Source organism: Rhinopithecus bieti, unplaced genomic scaffold (assembly GCF_001698545.2).
Source record: "Rhinopithecus bieti isolate Rb0 unplaced genomic scaffold, ASM169854v2 scaffold_59, whole genome shotgun sequence".
NCBI lineage: Eukaryota > Metazoa > Chordata > Mammalia > Primates > Cercopithecidae > Rhinopithecus > Rhinopithecus bieti.
In genome coordinates, this window is record NW_016803115.1 from 810343 (window position 1) to 823817 (window position 13475).

Below are 13475 nucleotides of genomic sequence, written 5' to 3' on the forward strand. Positions count from 1 at the left end.
TGCTTACAGCGCAGTATTGGGGTGGGAGTTACCCGATTTTCCAGGTGTTGTGTGTCTCAGTTCCCCTGGCTAGGAAAACGGATCCCCTTCCCCCTTGCGCTTCCAGGTGAGGCGATGCCTCGCCCTGCTTCAGCTCTCGCTGGTCAGGCTGCAGCAGCTGACCAGCACCGATTGTCCGGCACTCCCTAGTGAGATGACCCCAGTACCTCAGTTGAAAATGCAGAAATCACCGGTCTTCTGTGTCGCTCGCGCTGGGAGTTGGAGACTGGAGCTGTTCCTATTCGGCCATCTTGCTCCGCCCCGCCTTTTTTTCCTTTTAAGATCAAAAACAGCTTTTGATCTTAAATCCTATAGAACATGCTCCTTTAATTCCCTTTCAGTTTTTTGCTCTATTCTGAAGTGACCAGCCAGACATCATCATCATAATTCCTTATATTTTCCACAGTATTTTCACAGCGTTGATCTCATTTGGTTTTCCTCACAGTCCTGCAAATAAATAGCACATTTCTGGTCCTATCTCAGAGAATTACCACTCATATGAGATCATCATAAATCATTGAGCTGTGGTGCAAACCCACATCCTCTGATTCCAGATCTGCTGTTTGAACCTTAAAATTATTCAGTCCATTCAGTTTATTTTATAAATTAAGAAAGTAAGACACACAGAAGTTAAGTGACACGGTATAAATCATGGAGGTAATGAATGCCCATCCTAGAACAAAACGCCCCTTCTTCTATTGTGGAAACTAGTACTCTTTCTTTGAGTCCAATTAAAGGTGATACCTGAATACTTTGCATACATCTTTCAGCAAATTTACAGACTCTAATTCATATCTAATTAAGCAGAAAAGATTATTTTGTACTAGGATTTTCTTTGGAATTAACATGGCATTTTTTCAGTTTTATTCTTGCCTTGCCTAAGAATGCCTCTGATACAAGTGACCATAGGCTTACTTAATTAAAAGGTGTTTAAAACAGCAGAGTCTCTCAAATAATTTTAATGATTTTAAAAGGTGGTATGGAAAGCGTTTTTATTTTAGCGTTTTAGAAGGCATTTCTGGAATACAGTTGGTTTAAGGAAACTCTGGAATATGTTAAATGATGAAATGTGTTGTGATAATAAAGCAAATACATCAGCTTATTTACTTTTACTGTTCTTGCTGTTAACTGATTTCCAAGATAAATCTTACAACAATGTTTGTCTTGACTATTATTATCATCTAATCATCTTTTTCATAGTGTTTCTTATGCAATAACTTGCTGGTTACTTTTTAAAGCATTTAACATTCTGTATCAAGTATAACATACATTAATCATTCACCCATTTCACAAATATTTACTGCATGGGTGCTTTATGTCAATTATCAAGTAAAATATTAAAAAAGAAATAGACCAAAATCCCTGTGCCTAGGGTACACATAACATAACAAAGAAAAGAATATTTGCTGAGTTTATATCATATGCCAACAGGACCAAGGTAAGAAATGTGAGCACCTAAAGCAGGCTGACAATTAACACCCTGTCAGATTCATAATTCATAATGGTTTGTTGAATGATTATTAGCAGAGGCAGAGAGAACATCATCTTTTTATTAAGAAAACTTGTGTATCCTTTTTGCTGTTGTTCATAATCAAGGATCCATTAGTTGTGAACCAGGAAAAATCAGGAAATTCCTGATAAAACCCAAATAAAGCCATTTTAAATTTAAACAATAAAAAGTCACTCCCTCTTGGTAGACAGCACTGCTGCATTCAGTTTTAGTAATGTAGATTGCTTCACATGCTTACACCAGATCACTGTTAGCTGGGCTGCTCTGAGGATTTCACCCATTACTGATGTAGGTGAGGGCTGTTGAGGAATTTTTCAATCTGCATTTCTCATTTGGCTTAACTCATAAAGTTATTTTCTCCTGAAATAAATTACATATTCCTGGAAATTAAAGTTAATCCTAAATGTGAGTTGGGAACTTTTGACACATTTGACACCTTAGGTGATCCTTCTTGATACATAAATCAGTCCAATCAACTTCCCCTTACTTTAAAACTTTGTGATAATCCTGAGAAATTTGTCACTTCTTATTTTTACTAGACGAGCCATTCTTCTGCATAGGGACAAAATAAAATGTGGTTTAATCTGCTATCTTCCCTCCCCAGATTCACTTCGTTGGTGATTTACAAGAGATATATAACTCTGCCAATGATAAATGTCTGCTTCTCTTTGGTATTACATATCCTGCAACTACCAAGTGTTTTTCACCAAAATTATTACTCTTTATTTCAATGCAAAATCATTTAGTGATGTTATTAAAAACACTTTAAGTAAAAGAATTCACACTACATGTGACTGAATACATACAATACCATGGACGAACAAATATTGTCAGATGAACGTAAACCCTTCATCCATCTCCATTTCAGGAGTTTGCTGAGTCACTTTGGAAGAAAGCTAAGTTACTATTAACCATTCATTGATTTGCCATACTTAAAAGATTTCATCTGTATGTTCCTTCTCTTGCTAATAAAAAGTATACTTTGATCACAAATCAAGGTTAAACCATCTATTTGGTAGCCTTCAAGGACACATAGACTTTGTGATTACTGGATAATGAACATTAATACTGAAATTTGTTGTTTTCAAGGAGATAAAGTATTTATACATTTGACAGAAAAAAAATTCTGTGGCTTAGGAATAAAAGATGTAACTGTAAAAACAATTAGGGCAGTAAAGCTTTGAATAGCAAAAGCATTGTGAAAACATACACCATCCTTTGCTTATTTTGCAATGACTTTGCCGTAGTTGAAGTTGAGAGTTTAACAAAAATAATTACTCCTTGAAGTTATTCATTTCTCTTTTTTATGGGTTTTGAAGCATTTGAGTTTTTTTCTTATTTTTGATAAACATCAATATATATCCCCAAATTAGAATGCACTGTAAGTTTTATGCTTTTTAATCCCACCACTTTGAGAGGGCAAGGTGGGAGGATTGTTTGAACCCAGGAGTTGAAGATTAACCCGGGCAACATAGCGAGACCTTGTCTCAAAAAAAAAAGAAAAAAAAAAGAGAGAAAAGAAAGTACTGTAATTTGCTGATATAAAGGGGTAAGAATTTTAAAGGGAAAATTGATTCCTTTGAAGATCAAATTTACCAAACTCAGATCAACTCTTTTTCCCTCATATTCCACATATTTAGTTACCTTTCCTGAAGGGTGGCTTGGCACAGGCATACTGAATTACACAAGACTAACTTCAGATTGCTGATTAACGAATGCTCTTCCAGCTGTAAAATTGACAAGTCACTAACATACCAGACCTCATTGACAAAGCAGTAGAAAATGGTGGAAAAAGTACCCCACCCCTGGAGGTAAAGTGCATTGTCGTAGGTTTAAAAATGAACCAAATGGTATGATTCTTTATGTTAATCTATGAGCAAATTGATTCATGAAATCAAGAAATAGTAATATACTTGGGAATTTAGGCATTATAGCAACTATATTAAAATACTTTTGTATTCCTTCTTTGTAAACTGGATGTCAATACATGGTAAGCAAATTATGGATTGAAAAATATAAATCAAATATAAATATAAATCAAAAATATAAATAGCTCTGATTCCTTCATATATTCAAATAATTATGTTCGATGCCTTATGAGGGATAATTTCTTTTTAGCTACTGATTCCTATTCCAGAAGCTTGAAATCTGTTTAGGTTGAGAGACTATAAGTATCTTAAGAGTGAATATCAATTTATTGAAGTAATAGGTATTATTTCAAGTTATCCCTGTCCTCAGATAGGGAGTCTGTTGCCTAGAGTGATTAAAGAAGTTGCCCCAAGTCATTAAGCTCATAAGTGGCACCTGTGTTCTGTCACTGGTCTTTCTCCTTGCAGAGACTATACCTTAGCACTGCACGGCAGCACAATGCACGCTTAATTCTTTTATTTATTTATTTATTTTTTTTGTTTTTGTTTTTGAGACGGAGTCTCGCTCTGTCGCCCAGGCTGGAGTGCAGTGGCCGGATCTCGGCTCACTGCAAGCTCCGCCTCCCGGGTTCACGCCATTCTCCTGCCTCAGCCTCCCGAGTAGCTGGGACTACAGGCGCCCGCCACCTCGCCCGGCTAGTTTTTTGTATTTCTTAGTAGAGACGGGGTTTCACCGTGTTAGCCAGGATGGTCTCGATTTCCTGACCTCGTGATCCGCCCACCTCGGCCTCCCCAGAGTGCTGAGATTACAGGCATGAGCCACCGCCCCGGGCCCGCACGGTTAATTCTTAAATGCTTTGGGTATGTCCTGGCGCAGTGGCGCACGCCTGTAATCCCAGCACTTTTGGAGGCCGAGGCGGGCGGATCACGAGGTCAGGAGATCTAGACCATCCTGGCTAACACGATGAAATCCTGTCTCTACTAAAAAAAATACAAAAAATTACTAAAAAAAAAATACAAAAAATTAGCCGGACGTGTTGGCGGGCGCCCGTACTCCCAACTACTCAGGAGGCTGAGTCGCAGGAGAATGGCGACAACCCGGGAGGCTGAGCTTGCAGTCAGCCGAGATCGCGCCACTGCACCCCAGTCTGGGCGACAGAGCAAGACTCCGTCACAGAAAAAAAAAAAAGAAACAAACAAACAAACAAAAAAAAACCTTTGAGCATACAGTTAGTTACTCTGTTTAGTTAAGATGAAAATATCACAGGCTTTTTAAAAATCATAACAAATGCTTTTTCAAGCACTGAATATGATGATCATAATGAACTTTCTTCATTTTGGAGAATCTATAGAGCTTTTAAAATGATAAGTAATAACAGTCCAAAGGGATTTTAAAATTACTTAGTTAATAGGGGCTCTTGTTGGCAAGTTAGCCTTAGAGATCTGTGCGTCTCCCAAGAAGAAGAAAAGTGCTTATTAGAAACGTGTTTAAGAAACTTGGTCTACTTTCCAAAACAGTGAACAATGAGGATATTTTCTGAACTCTTATGAAAAAATATTTCTAATTATGTAAAATTAAGTGCAAATAGTACCAACATAGTTAATAACACCATCGGTGTGATGGACCTTCCCCCAGAGAGAGCTGTAAATTACATAAAATAACAATTCTGGAAATGAATCAGGCTCGTCACCATATACCATAGCTCTCTGTATTCTTATTTAAAAATATATTGTGTGTGACAAATTGGAGGACCTGGTGGAATCTAAAAAAGTTGGTCTTATAGCAGTAGAGAGTAGAGAGTAGAATGGGGATTACCAGGGGCTGGGTGGTTTGGGGAGTGGTTGAGGAGATGTTGGTCAAAAGATACAAAATTTCAGTTAGACAGGAGGGATAAGTTCAAGATATCTCTTACACAAGATGGTGACTATAGTATTGAACTCTTGAAAGTGCTAAGAGAGTGGATGTGGATCTCACCACCAAAAGGATAACTATAGGAGGTAACACATATGTTAATTAGCTAGATTTAATACACAGCTTTACATACAGTTTTATCTGTCAATGTAATTTTAAAAATTGGAGGACGTGACCTCTAGAGACTTAATTCTGAGTTACTGTGCTTTTAGCAATTTTGGAATATATAATATATATTTATATAGTAGAATATATATATTTCCATAGAAGATTTGAAATAAATGCTGTGATTCTGGGTAAACCACCATGAATTATTTGACAGCTCTAAATATGTTCAAATAGGCTTCCCATATTGACATTAATCACACCCTGAGGAGAGCAGTGTAGACAGCTCATGGGATAAAGCAAGGGAGACTTTGTTACTGCTGGTCACTTGGGCTTCTGCTCTTTCTTTTCCCCAAGATAAGATGCCAATATGCAGACCTTTAAAAATACTAACCATGCATCTCCTATAGGGTAGGATCGTTTTAGATTAAAATGTTATCTGAGAGTTCTAAGGGTTTGGAAAGAAAATGATGCAAATGATGTTTATCTGTCAGCACACATGTGTGTGTTGGGTATCCACGTATGTTCCAGGGTTTGGGCAGCAGCATGGCTGAGAACATCATCCAGTAATCTTATGGCTGTAGCATACAGGAAGATGCAAGCGGTCTTCATTAGAAGAAATATGACAAAGAGTAGAAAGGGGACTACAGTAAGCTGATAGAAGTCTAGGGGCTCCATCAATGGTAGACTGGATAAAGAAAACGTGGTACATATATACCATGGAATACTATGCAGCCATAAAAAAGAATGAGATCAGGTCCTTTGCAGGGATATGGATGGAGCTGGAGGCCATTATCCTTAGCAAACTAACCCAGGAACAGAAAATCAAATACCAAATGTTCTCACGGATAGGTGGGAGCTAAATGATGAGAACACATGGGCACATAGAGAGGAACAACACACACTGGGGCCTATTGGAGGGTGGAGGGTGGGAGTAGGGAGAAGATCAGGAAAAATAACTAATGGGTACTAGGCTTAATACCTGGGTGATGAAGTAATCTGTACAACAAACCCCAATGACACAAGTTTACCTGTGTAACAAACCTGCACATGTACTCCTGAACTTAAAATAAATGTTAAAACATTTTTTTAAAAAAGATTAATTGAAACCTATAAAATGGAAGGAAGTTTAAAATTGAACAAATACTATGTACTAGGTGAAGAATAAATACATATGCAAATAAACATTTAATGTATCTTGTCTTAGATTTTATATTAAATAATAAAAAGTTGAAAAGAATTTGAGGGGCTCACAAAACACTGCAGGAGAAGGGGTCGAGAGAGAGAAATGGTATTTTCAAAGACAAATTGCAAGGAGTTGCTGGCCAAGAGGCCAGAGTTCCAATGGAAATGACAAGAAGTTTGTCCAAAAGGAGGTTAACTAAAACAGCTTTCGTCTGAAGGGTTGGAGTAGAGATCACAAGTCAGAGAAGACAATTTTTTAAAGATCAGGCCCTGGGCTGGGCGTGGTCACTCACACCTGTAATCCCAGCACTTTGGGAAGCTGAGGCGGGCAGATCTCAATCAAGAGATCGAGACCATCCTGGTCAACATGGTGAAATCCCGTTTCTACTAAAAATACAAAAATTAGCTGGGCATGGTGGCCTGCACCTGTAGTCCCAGCTACTCAGGAGGCTGAGGCAGGAGAATCGTTTGAACCCAGGAGGCGGAGGTTGCAGTGAGCCAGGATCGCAACATTGCACTCTAGCTTGGTGACGGAGAAAGACTCCATCTCAACAGAAAGAAAGAAAGAAACAAGAAAATTGGGCCCTGAAAACAGGCTCTTCCTCTGAAAAGAGATTGAAAACTACCATCATATTTTTGAACCAGGTTAATGAAATATTGCTGTAATGCTTAAAAGCAAAGACTCTACACTCAAACTGCCTGGGTTTTAATCCTGGCTTTACCACCAGTTGTGTGACATTTGTAAATCATGCAGTAGTTCTGTGTCCCAGAAAAATGGATAAGAATATCTACTTTGTAGGGCCGTTGACAGGAATAATTGAGTTAATTTATGTAAAGCCCTACAACAGTGCCTAGGGGTAAATTTCAATTCATAATAGTTGTTAGAATAACAGTAGGTATATATACCAGCCACTGTTATTATTACTACTTCTACTTTTCCCAAGCAGGGTACCTCAGATAATGGCATTGAGCACATGGTATGCTGTGCTTCTCAAGCCAGCTTTTATTTGCTGAGCCCTTTCTTTAAACAAAATTAAATAATTAGAACATATAAAGCCTAGACAGTTTGGTTGAATTGGCTGGTGCCTGGAACACTGGCTGTTGCCCCTCCTTCTCTTGACTGTCATGGAGACCCCTAAGACATCACTGTGGAACACATCTGGAAAACTGCTGATGCAAGGAAAAGGATCCAAGGCCTCGAATCAAAGACCTGAAATCAGATCTTATCTGCCATTAATGGGCTGTGTAACCTCCAGTAGGTTAATATCCTCCCTGGCCTCATATTCCTGATCCATATACTGTAAGAATTACACCAGTTTAGTGGTTTTCAAACTCTGCTCCCTTAAACCCTAAGAGTTCCAGAGAAGCACAACAGCAAGATTTGGGAAACAGGTAGTGTGGAGCCCCACAACTTCAAAAGCTGGGGCTCCTCTGTTTTAGTCATTCGAATTCTGTATTTGTTTGAAGAATGAGTACCACTGCTAAAGACGTTTTGACTAGCTGATCTTCAAGGTTCCTGCAGGTTCAGTTACTCTATCATTATTCTTTAGAAATTTATGAGATGTATTTATTGAACCAAAGTAGCAGAAGTAAGAATATTAATGAAGGCAACAAATAATAAATCTGAGGAAACTGAGTAATGGGGAAAACAGTGTGGACTCCTCATGAGATGCTGTAAAGTGACTAAGAGATGTTGGTATATCTGGTATTTAGAGAAAAGGTGAAACCTCTGTTACCTGAATCTTATTTTGATAATTTGGCTGATCGTGATCATGGGAGCATAGGCTGGCACAATGACAACTAGGCTTGTGGACCAAGAAGAAATATTATGATAGGAATATTATATACTTACAACGAGAAGACAACTAAAACAAACAATTATTTAAACACTGCGTGTCGTAGGACTTTTCTTGGTGGTTAGTGATTTCAGAAAACGTGTCCCTTCCAAAGCAAATGTCACACTAAAATTCTACATTGGTGATCACTGTGTTATTAGAAGTGTATGTAAACTCAGACACTTTTGGCTTGATGGGTTTGAACAGTGTATTTAAGTAAAAAAGTTACGGTGTTCCCTCTGGTCATAAAATCTGTACTGATTAGTGAGCCTCTAGGCCATGTTTATGGCTTGGATTGGCCCTATGTTTAGTTCTCCTCATTTTCAGCTTTCTGAAAGCAAAGGAAAACCTATAAGCATATGTGAATATATAAAAAGAATGGTAGCATCTGTTTATGTGTAATTTTGATAATGATTAATATGCAACAACAAGGGCTGATACCCCTTATAGGCTTCACATATGGTGTGAGTTGAAGGCCACCCAATGATTTTTCTCTCCAATTATATCTCCCTTCCACCATTCAAAACACTCACTATTGTGCCATTGTATGTGTGTGTGTGCACATGCACGTGTGCGTGTGTGTGTGTGAAGGTATAATACTTTCACTGCTGAAATATGTTAGCTTGAAGTGATATCACCCATTAACACTTCAACATGGATTAATTTATCAGATTACTTTCAGAGAGTTGGTTCCAGGGGTATTGACACTGGGGTCTACTTACAATTCAGTCAGGATGGAATTCAGAAAGGTCTGCAGAAGGGAGGGGAAATATGCATCCACACATGGGCCAGAGTGAGGAATGTTGGGAGCCAGGAAGCCCTACTGGGCCCAGCAAACGACAAGATGCTGACCAAAGGAAGGGTGCACATATCAAGGGGGAATACATAGCCTAAACTTGGTCCTGTCGTGAGCTAGTACAGTGCCTTGTACATAATCCATCTTCAGCAGATGATAGTTAAATTATTTTTGCCCTAGGATGGTTTTGGCTAAAACTAAAGTTAAGATTTCATGTTAATTATTTTGTTATTAAAAAAGGTTTTGTATATGGCTTATTTTCTAAAATCAAGTTTCTTAAAGAGACATGATTTTCTGTTTTAAATTTAACACATTTTGCGCCAGCAAGATTCTTTTTAAGGGAAAACCCTTCATATATAAAGCATAATTATTCCTTCAATAGGACATTTTTTTATTATAGCCATTGAATAACACATCTGCTGCAAGGATGTTATTTTTTTTTCATCAATCCATGTGCACAGCTCTGATTAGAAGAGGTAAAAGATACACATTGCCTTCAAATAGTGAATCTCCTTCATATGGTTTTATTTTGTTATGACAGATTTTATTATGAAAGCTTTGAATAGCCCTCTTTTTAAGAAAATACTTTTTAAAAATGTAATTCTCTGTCTCTATATGTTACAGTGACTATTGATTTCAGAAAAAAAGTACCTTAAGAGCATCTTTCTCCAGTATTAATATCAGTATTGCTCCACAAAACATTTTATATCAAGGTCTCCTAAAGAAGAAATTTTAATAAGCCTCCTCTCCATCCTTTTTATTCTATAGGCTTTATTCACATCCGCTGATTTCAGAACAAGCTCACAACTGTTACAATATCTTTATATAGTAAAACCTGAAGACAGTCCTCAACCCAGGTGTCTTGGTTTAAGCTTTCACGCCATTGTTATTTATATCACTGTTCTGATGTACTCATTAAAAATATCACATCCACACAATAAAGTTTAAGAATAAGCTTTTAAAAAAGTTTTAAAATACATTTTCACCAGACATATTCCAAGATTTGAATTAACCCTTTCCTGTTTGTTTCCAGGGCTACAGCAACACACCGGGGCCAGGTTATTTTCAAAGATGCTTTAGCCCAGCAGTTGTGTGAACAAGGAGGTAAGAGTCATATTTGATTTGTTTGTGTTACGTCCAAACTATTCATGATAGGTCCTATGTTCCATACCAAGTAAGCATTTCATTATGATGACTTAATCATAATGCTTTAAAAATTTAAGTATTGACCCTTCATATCACTAATACTTATTTATTTAGTAATTACTAACAAAGATCTATAGACTTCTGAAGATACTAAGTGTGAGCAAAAGAAAATTTATTTTCAAAATTTTTTTCTAATGAATTACCTTTAGTTATTCTGGAAGTACAAATCTTAGTCGTAATTGTTAAATTCCACAGAATGTGCTTGCTTAATTTACCACTTAAATGTCTTGTCAGCTTTGTTGAAAATGTTTCTGATTATTGCTTTTAACATTTGATCATATTATACATGATTTTGTGTACAGTATCTATGGGTCTGTTTCAACTGTGTGCACTATTAATTTCAGACTTGTGTGGCTAGACATTGTATCAATTTAGATTAAATTTTACATACTGTCAGATGTGTATGACCGGGATGCACACACATGCACACACAAACACAACACAATGAAAAAGTTAAAGCCAGGATCTACCCTCCGATGCTCATTTGTTCCCCCTGTCCCTTGAGTTTCCACCCTACCTTGTGTTTCCATTATAGCATTTACCACTTCATAGAGAATTTTTCTCTGAAAAGGGGTGGGTGTTGCCCTAGACAGACTGAGCTTCTCAAGTATGGGGACAATGCCTTAAGGGGCTTTGGTTCCCCAGATGCTGACGTAGAGCTTACCATTTAAGTCATTCTAAAAATCTTCATAGATTGAATACAAGTTTGTCTCAGCCGTACATACATTCCTTGATTTCAGCATCTTGATAATGAAAACATTTGATGTCGGTCTTGGTAAATGTCATGCCATTTTCATTGTTTATTGTAAGTATAGTATTAATTTTTGTTTAAAATGACATTTGGGGGGAATTTGTTAACTTTTAGAATTATATTAATGAATTTAAAGGAAATTTTTATTAATTATCTCTCTGCTAAAGAATATCTGATGGGCTTTGGAGAGAAATGAGGAAAATTATGTTGGTTTTGAGATACCTAAGAAAATACCATATATTATTATATATATCACAATATGACTTTATCTAAGTAACATGTTGCTTAATGATTATTAATGGCAAAATCCTGATTGTTTACACACATAGTCCTTGAATTATAAAACTTCATTCTAGTTATAGTTTCAAACATACTATCAGTATTCCTGGGTTTCACAGATTTTTATCCTGTGACTTTTGAGAATACAGATACTAAATTGTGCCTTTGTAGGTAGGCTCGAGAATTCGATCATAATACAAATCTTCTTCCAGACTATGAAATTGCTCACATTATTGAAAACATAGAATACCACATAGCAGTGAGCATTAATATCCTGGAAAATTTATAGTGTCAGAAAAAGAAATGTCTAATTTTATTAACACTTACCATTGTCTACAAACTAATTTCTTTTAAGCCTTAAATTTTTTAGTCTTTTCTATTATAAATGAATTATTGGGGTTGGGAGGAGGCAAATTATTCTTTTCATTTAAAATGAAAAGAAAAGCCAAGAAAACCAATGGGAAAACCCTCTCAACCAGTGAGGAAAAGAAAATGCCTTCTATAATAGTATTACACATGGGCATGATTTAAGCGATGGTAGATGTGCATGTTATTAAAATGCTGTACAGCCCAGGACCAGAAGAAAAACACTGAGCTTTTCAATAGCATCTAACTCATTGAAATTATATCAATCTATCCAAGATAAAGTGAAAAATAATGCTAACAAGAGTGCAAGAGTGATGGCTTTCTACTGTCAGGAAATAATAAGGAAAATAATTAGTGCTATAAACTATATATTTATTCTGGCCTTATCTATTTTTAATTAAAACATTAATTGTCTCCTCAAATAAAGTAACATTTTATCATGTAATCATTTTTATATATTGGATAAGGAATATCTAATATATTTATTAGAGGAAAAACAATTGCAGTCACCATACATCACAGCACCATGCCTTTCCATTTTAACATGCTCAGTATATTTGTTGATTTTAATTAAACAATTCAAGCAAAGTGAACTTTTTCCTGTGGATCCTGAGGATATCTGTTATTACAAGACTGTACTGCTTGCTAAACATATTGAAAAAGTAAAAGGATTAGAAAATGTACTCGTTATGTCTTAGAGAGTCTGTAATCTTAATCCCTTTTCTTATAAAACATTAGTTGAAACTCTTTTTTACTTTTTCTTTTTCTTTTTTTTATTTTTTTATTTTTGAGACAAAGTCTCGCTCTGTCACCCAGGCTGGAGTGCAGCAATGCAATCTTGGCTAACCACAACCTCCGCCTCCCGGGTTCAAGCAATTCTCCTGCCTCAGCCTCCTGAGGAGCTGGGATTACAGGTGCATGCCACTGCACCTGGCTAATTTTTGTATTTTTAGTAGAGACAGGGTTTCACAATGTTGGCCAGGCTAGTCTGGAACTCCTGACCTCAGGTAATCCGCCAGCCTCAGCCTCCCAAAGTGCTAGAATTACAAACATGAGCCACCACGCCCGGCTAAAAGTCATTATTCTGCAAAAGTGTGTACAACACCCGCAAGACCTCTGTCCTACCTAACAGTGCTAAATATGGAATGAAAGTGAAAACGACCCATTTCTTGTTCTTGAGGAACTCACAGGCTAAGATAAAAATGACAGATCTATAGATCACAGAGGTAGCTAAGTTTGCTTGAAGGTGTTAGGAAAGGCATCCCAGGAAGTCAGACCTGAATGGCCAGTGATGTTTAAGAATAAAGGAGAGGAGGCCAGGCGCAGTGGCTCATGCCTGTAATCCCAGCACTTTGGGAGGCTGAGGCAGGCAGATCACTTGAAGTCAGGAGTTTGAGACCAGTCTGGCCAACATGGTGAAACCCTGTCTCTACTAAAAATACAAAAATTAGCTGGGCGTGGTGGCACAGGCCTGTAATCCCAACTACTTGGGAGGCTGAGGTAGGAGAATGGCTTGAACCTGGGAGGCGGAGGTTGCAGTGAGCCAATATTGTACCACTATACTCCAGCCTGAGTGACAGTGAGACTCTGTCTCAAAAAAAAAAAAAAAAAAAAAAAAAAAAA

At 37.1% G+C, this 13475-nt stretch overlaps 1 protein-coding gene across 1 annotated transcript in view; it reads left to right on the forward strand.

Annotated features, from left to right (window-relative positions):
- Positions 1-13475, forward strand: part of RELN (reelin) — a 529597-nt gene that overhangs the window by 205639 nt on the left and 310483 nt on the right. The window contains exon 4 of the mRNA XM_017851861.1: positions 10284-10354. Coding sequence (XP_017707350.1) covers positions 10284-10354 — 71 coding nt within the window. The remainder of the gene's footprint in view (positions 1-10283; positions 10355-13475) is intronic.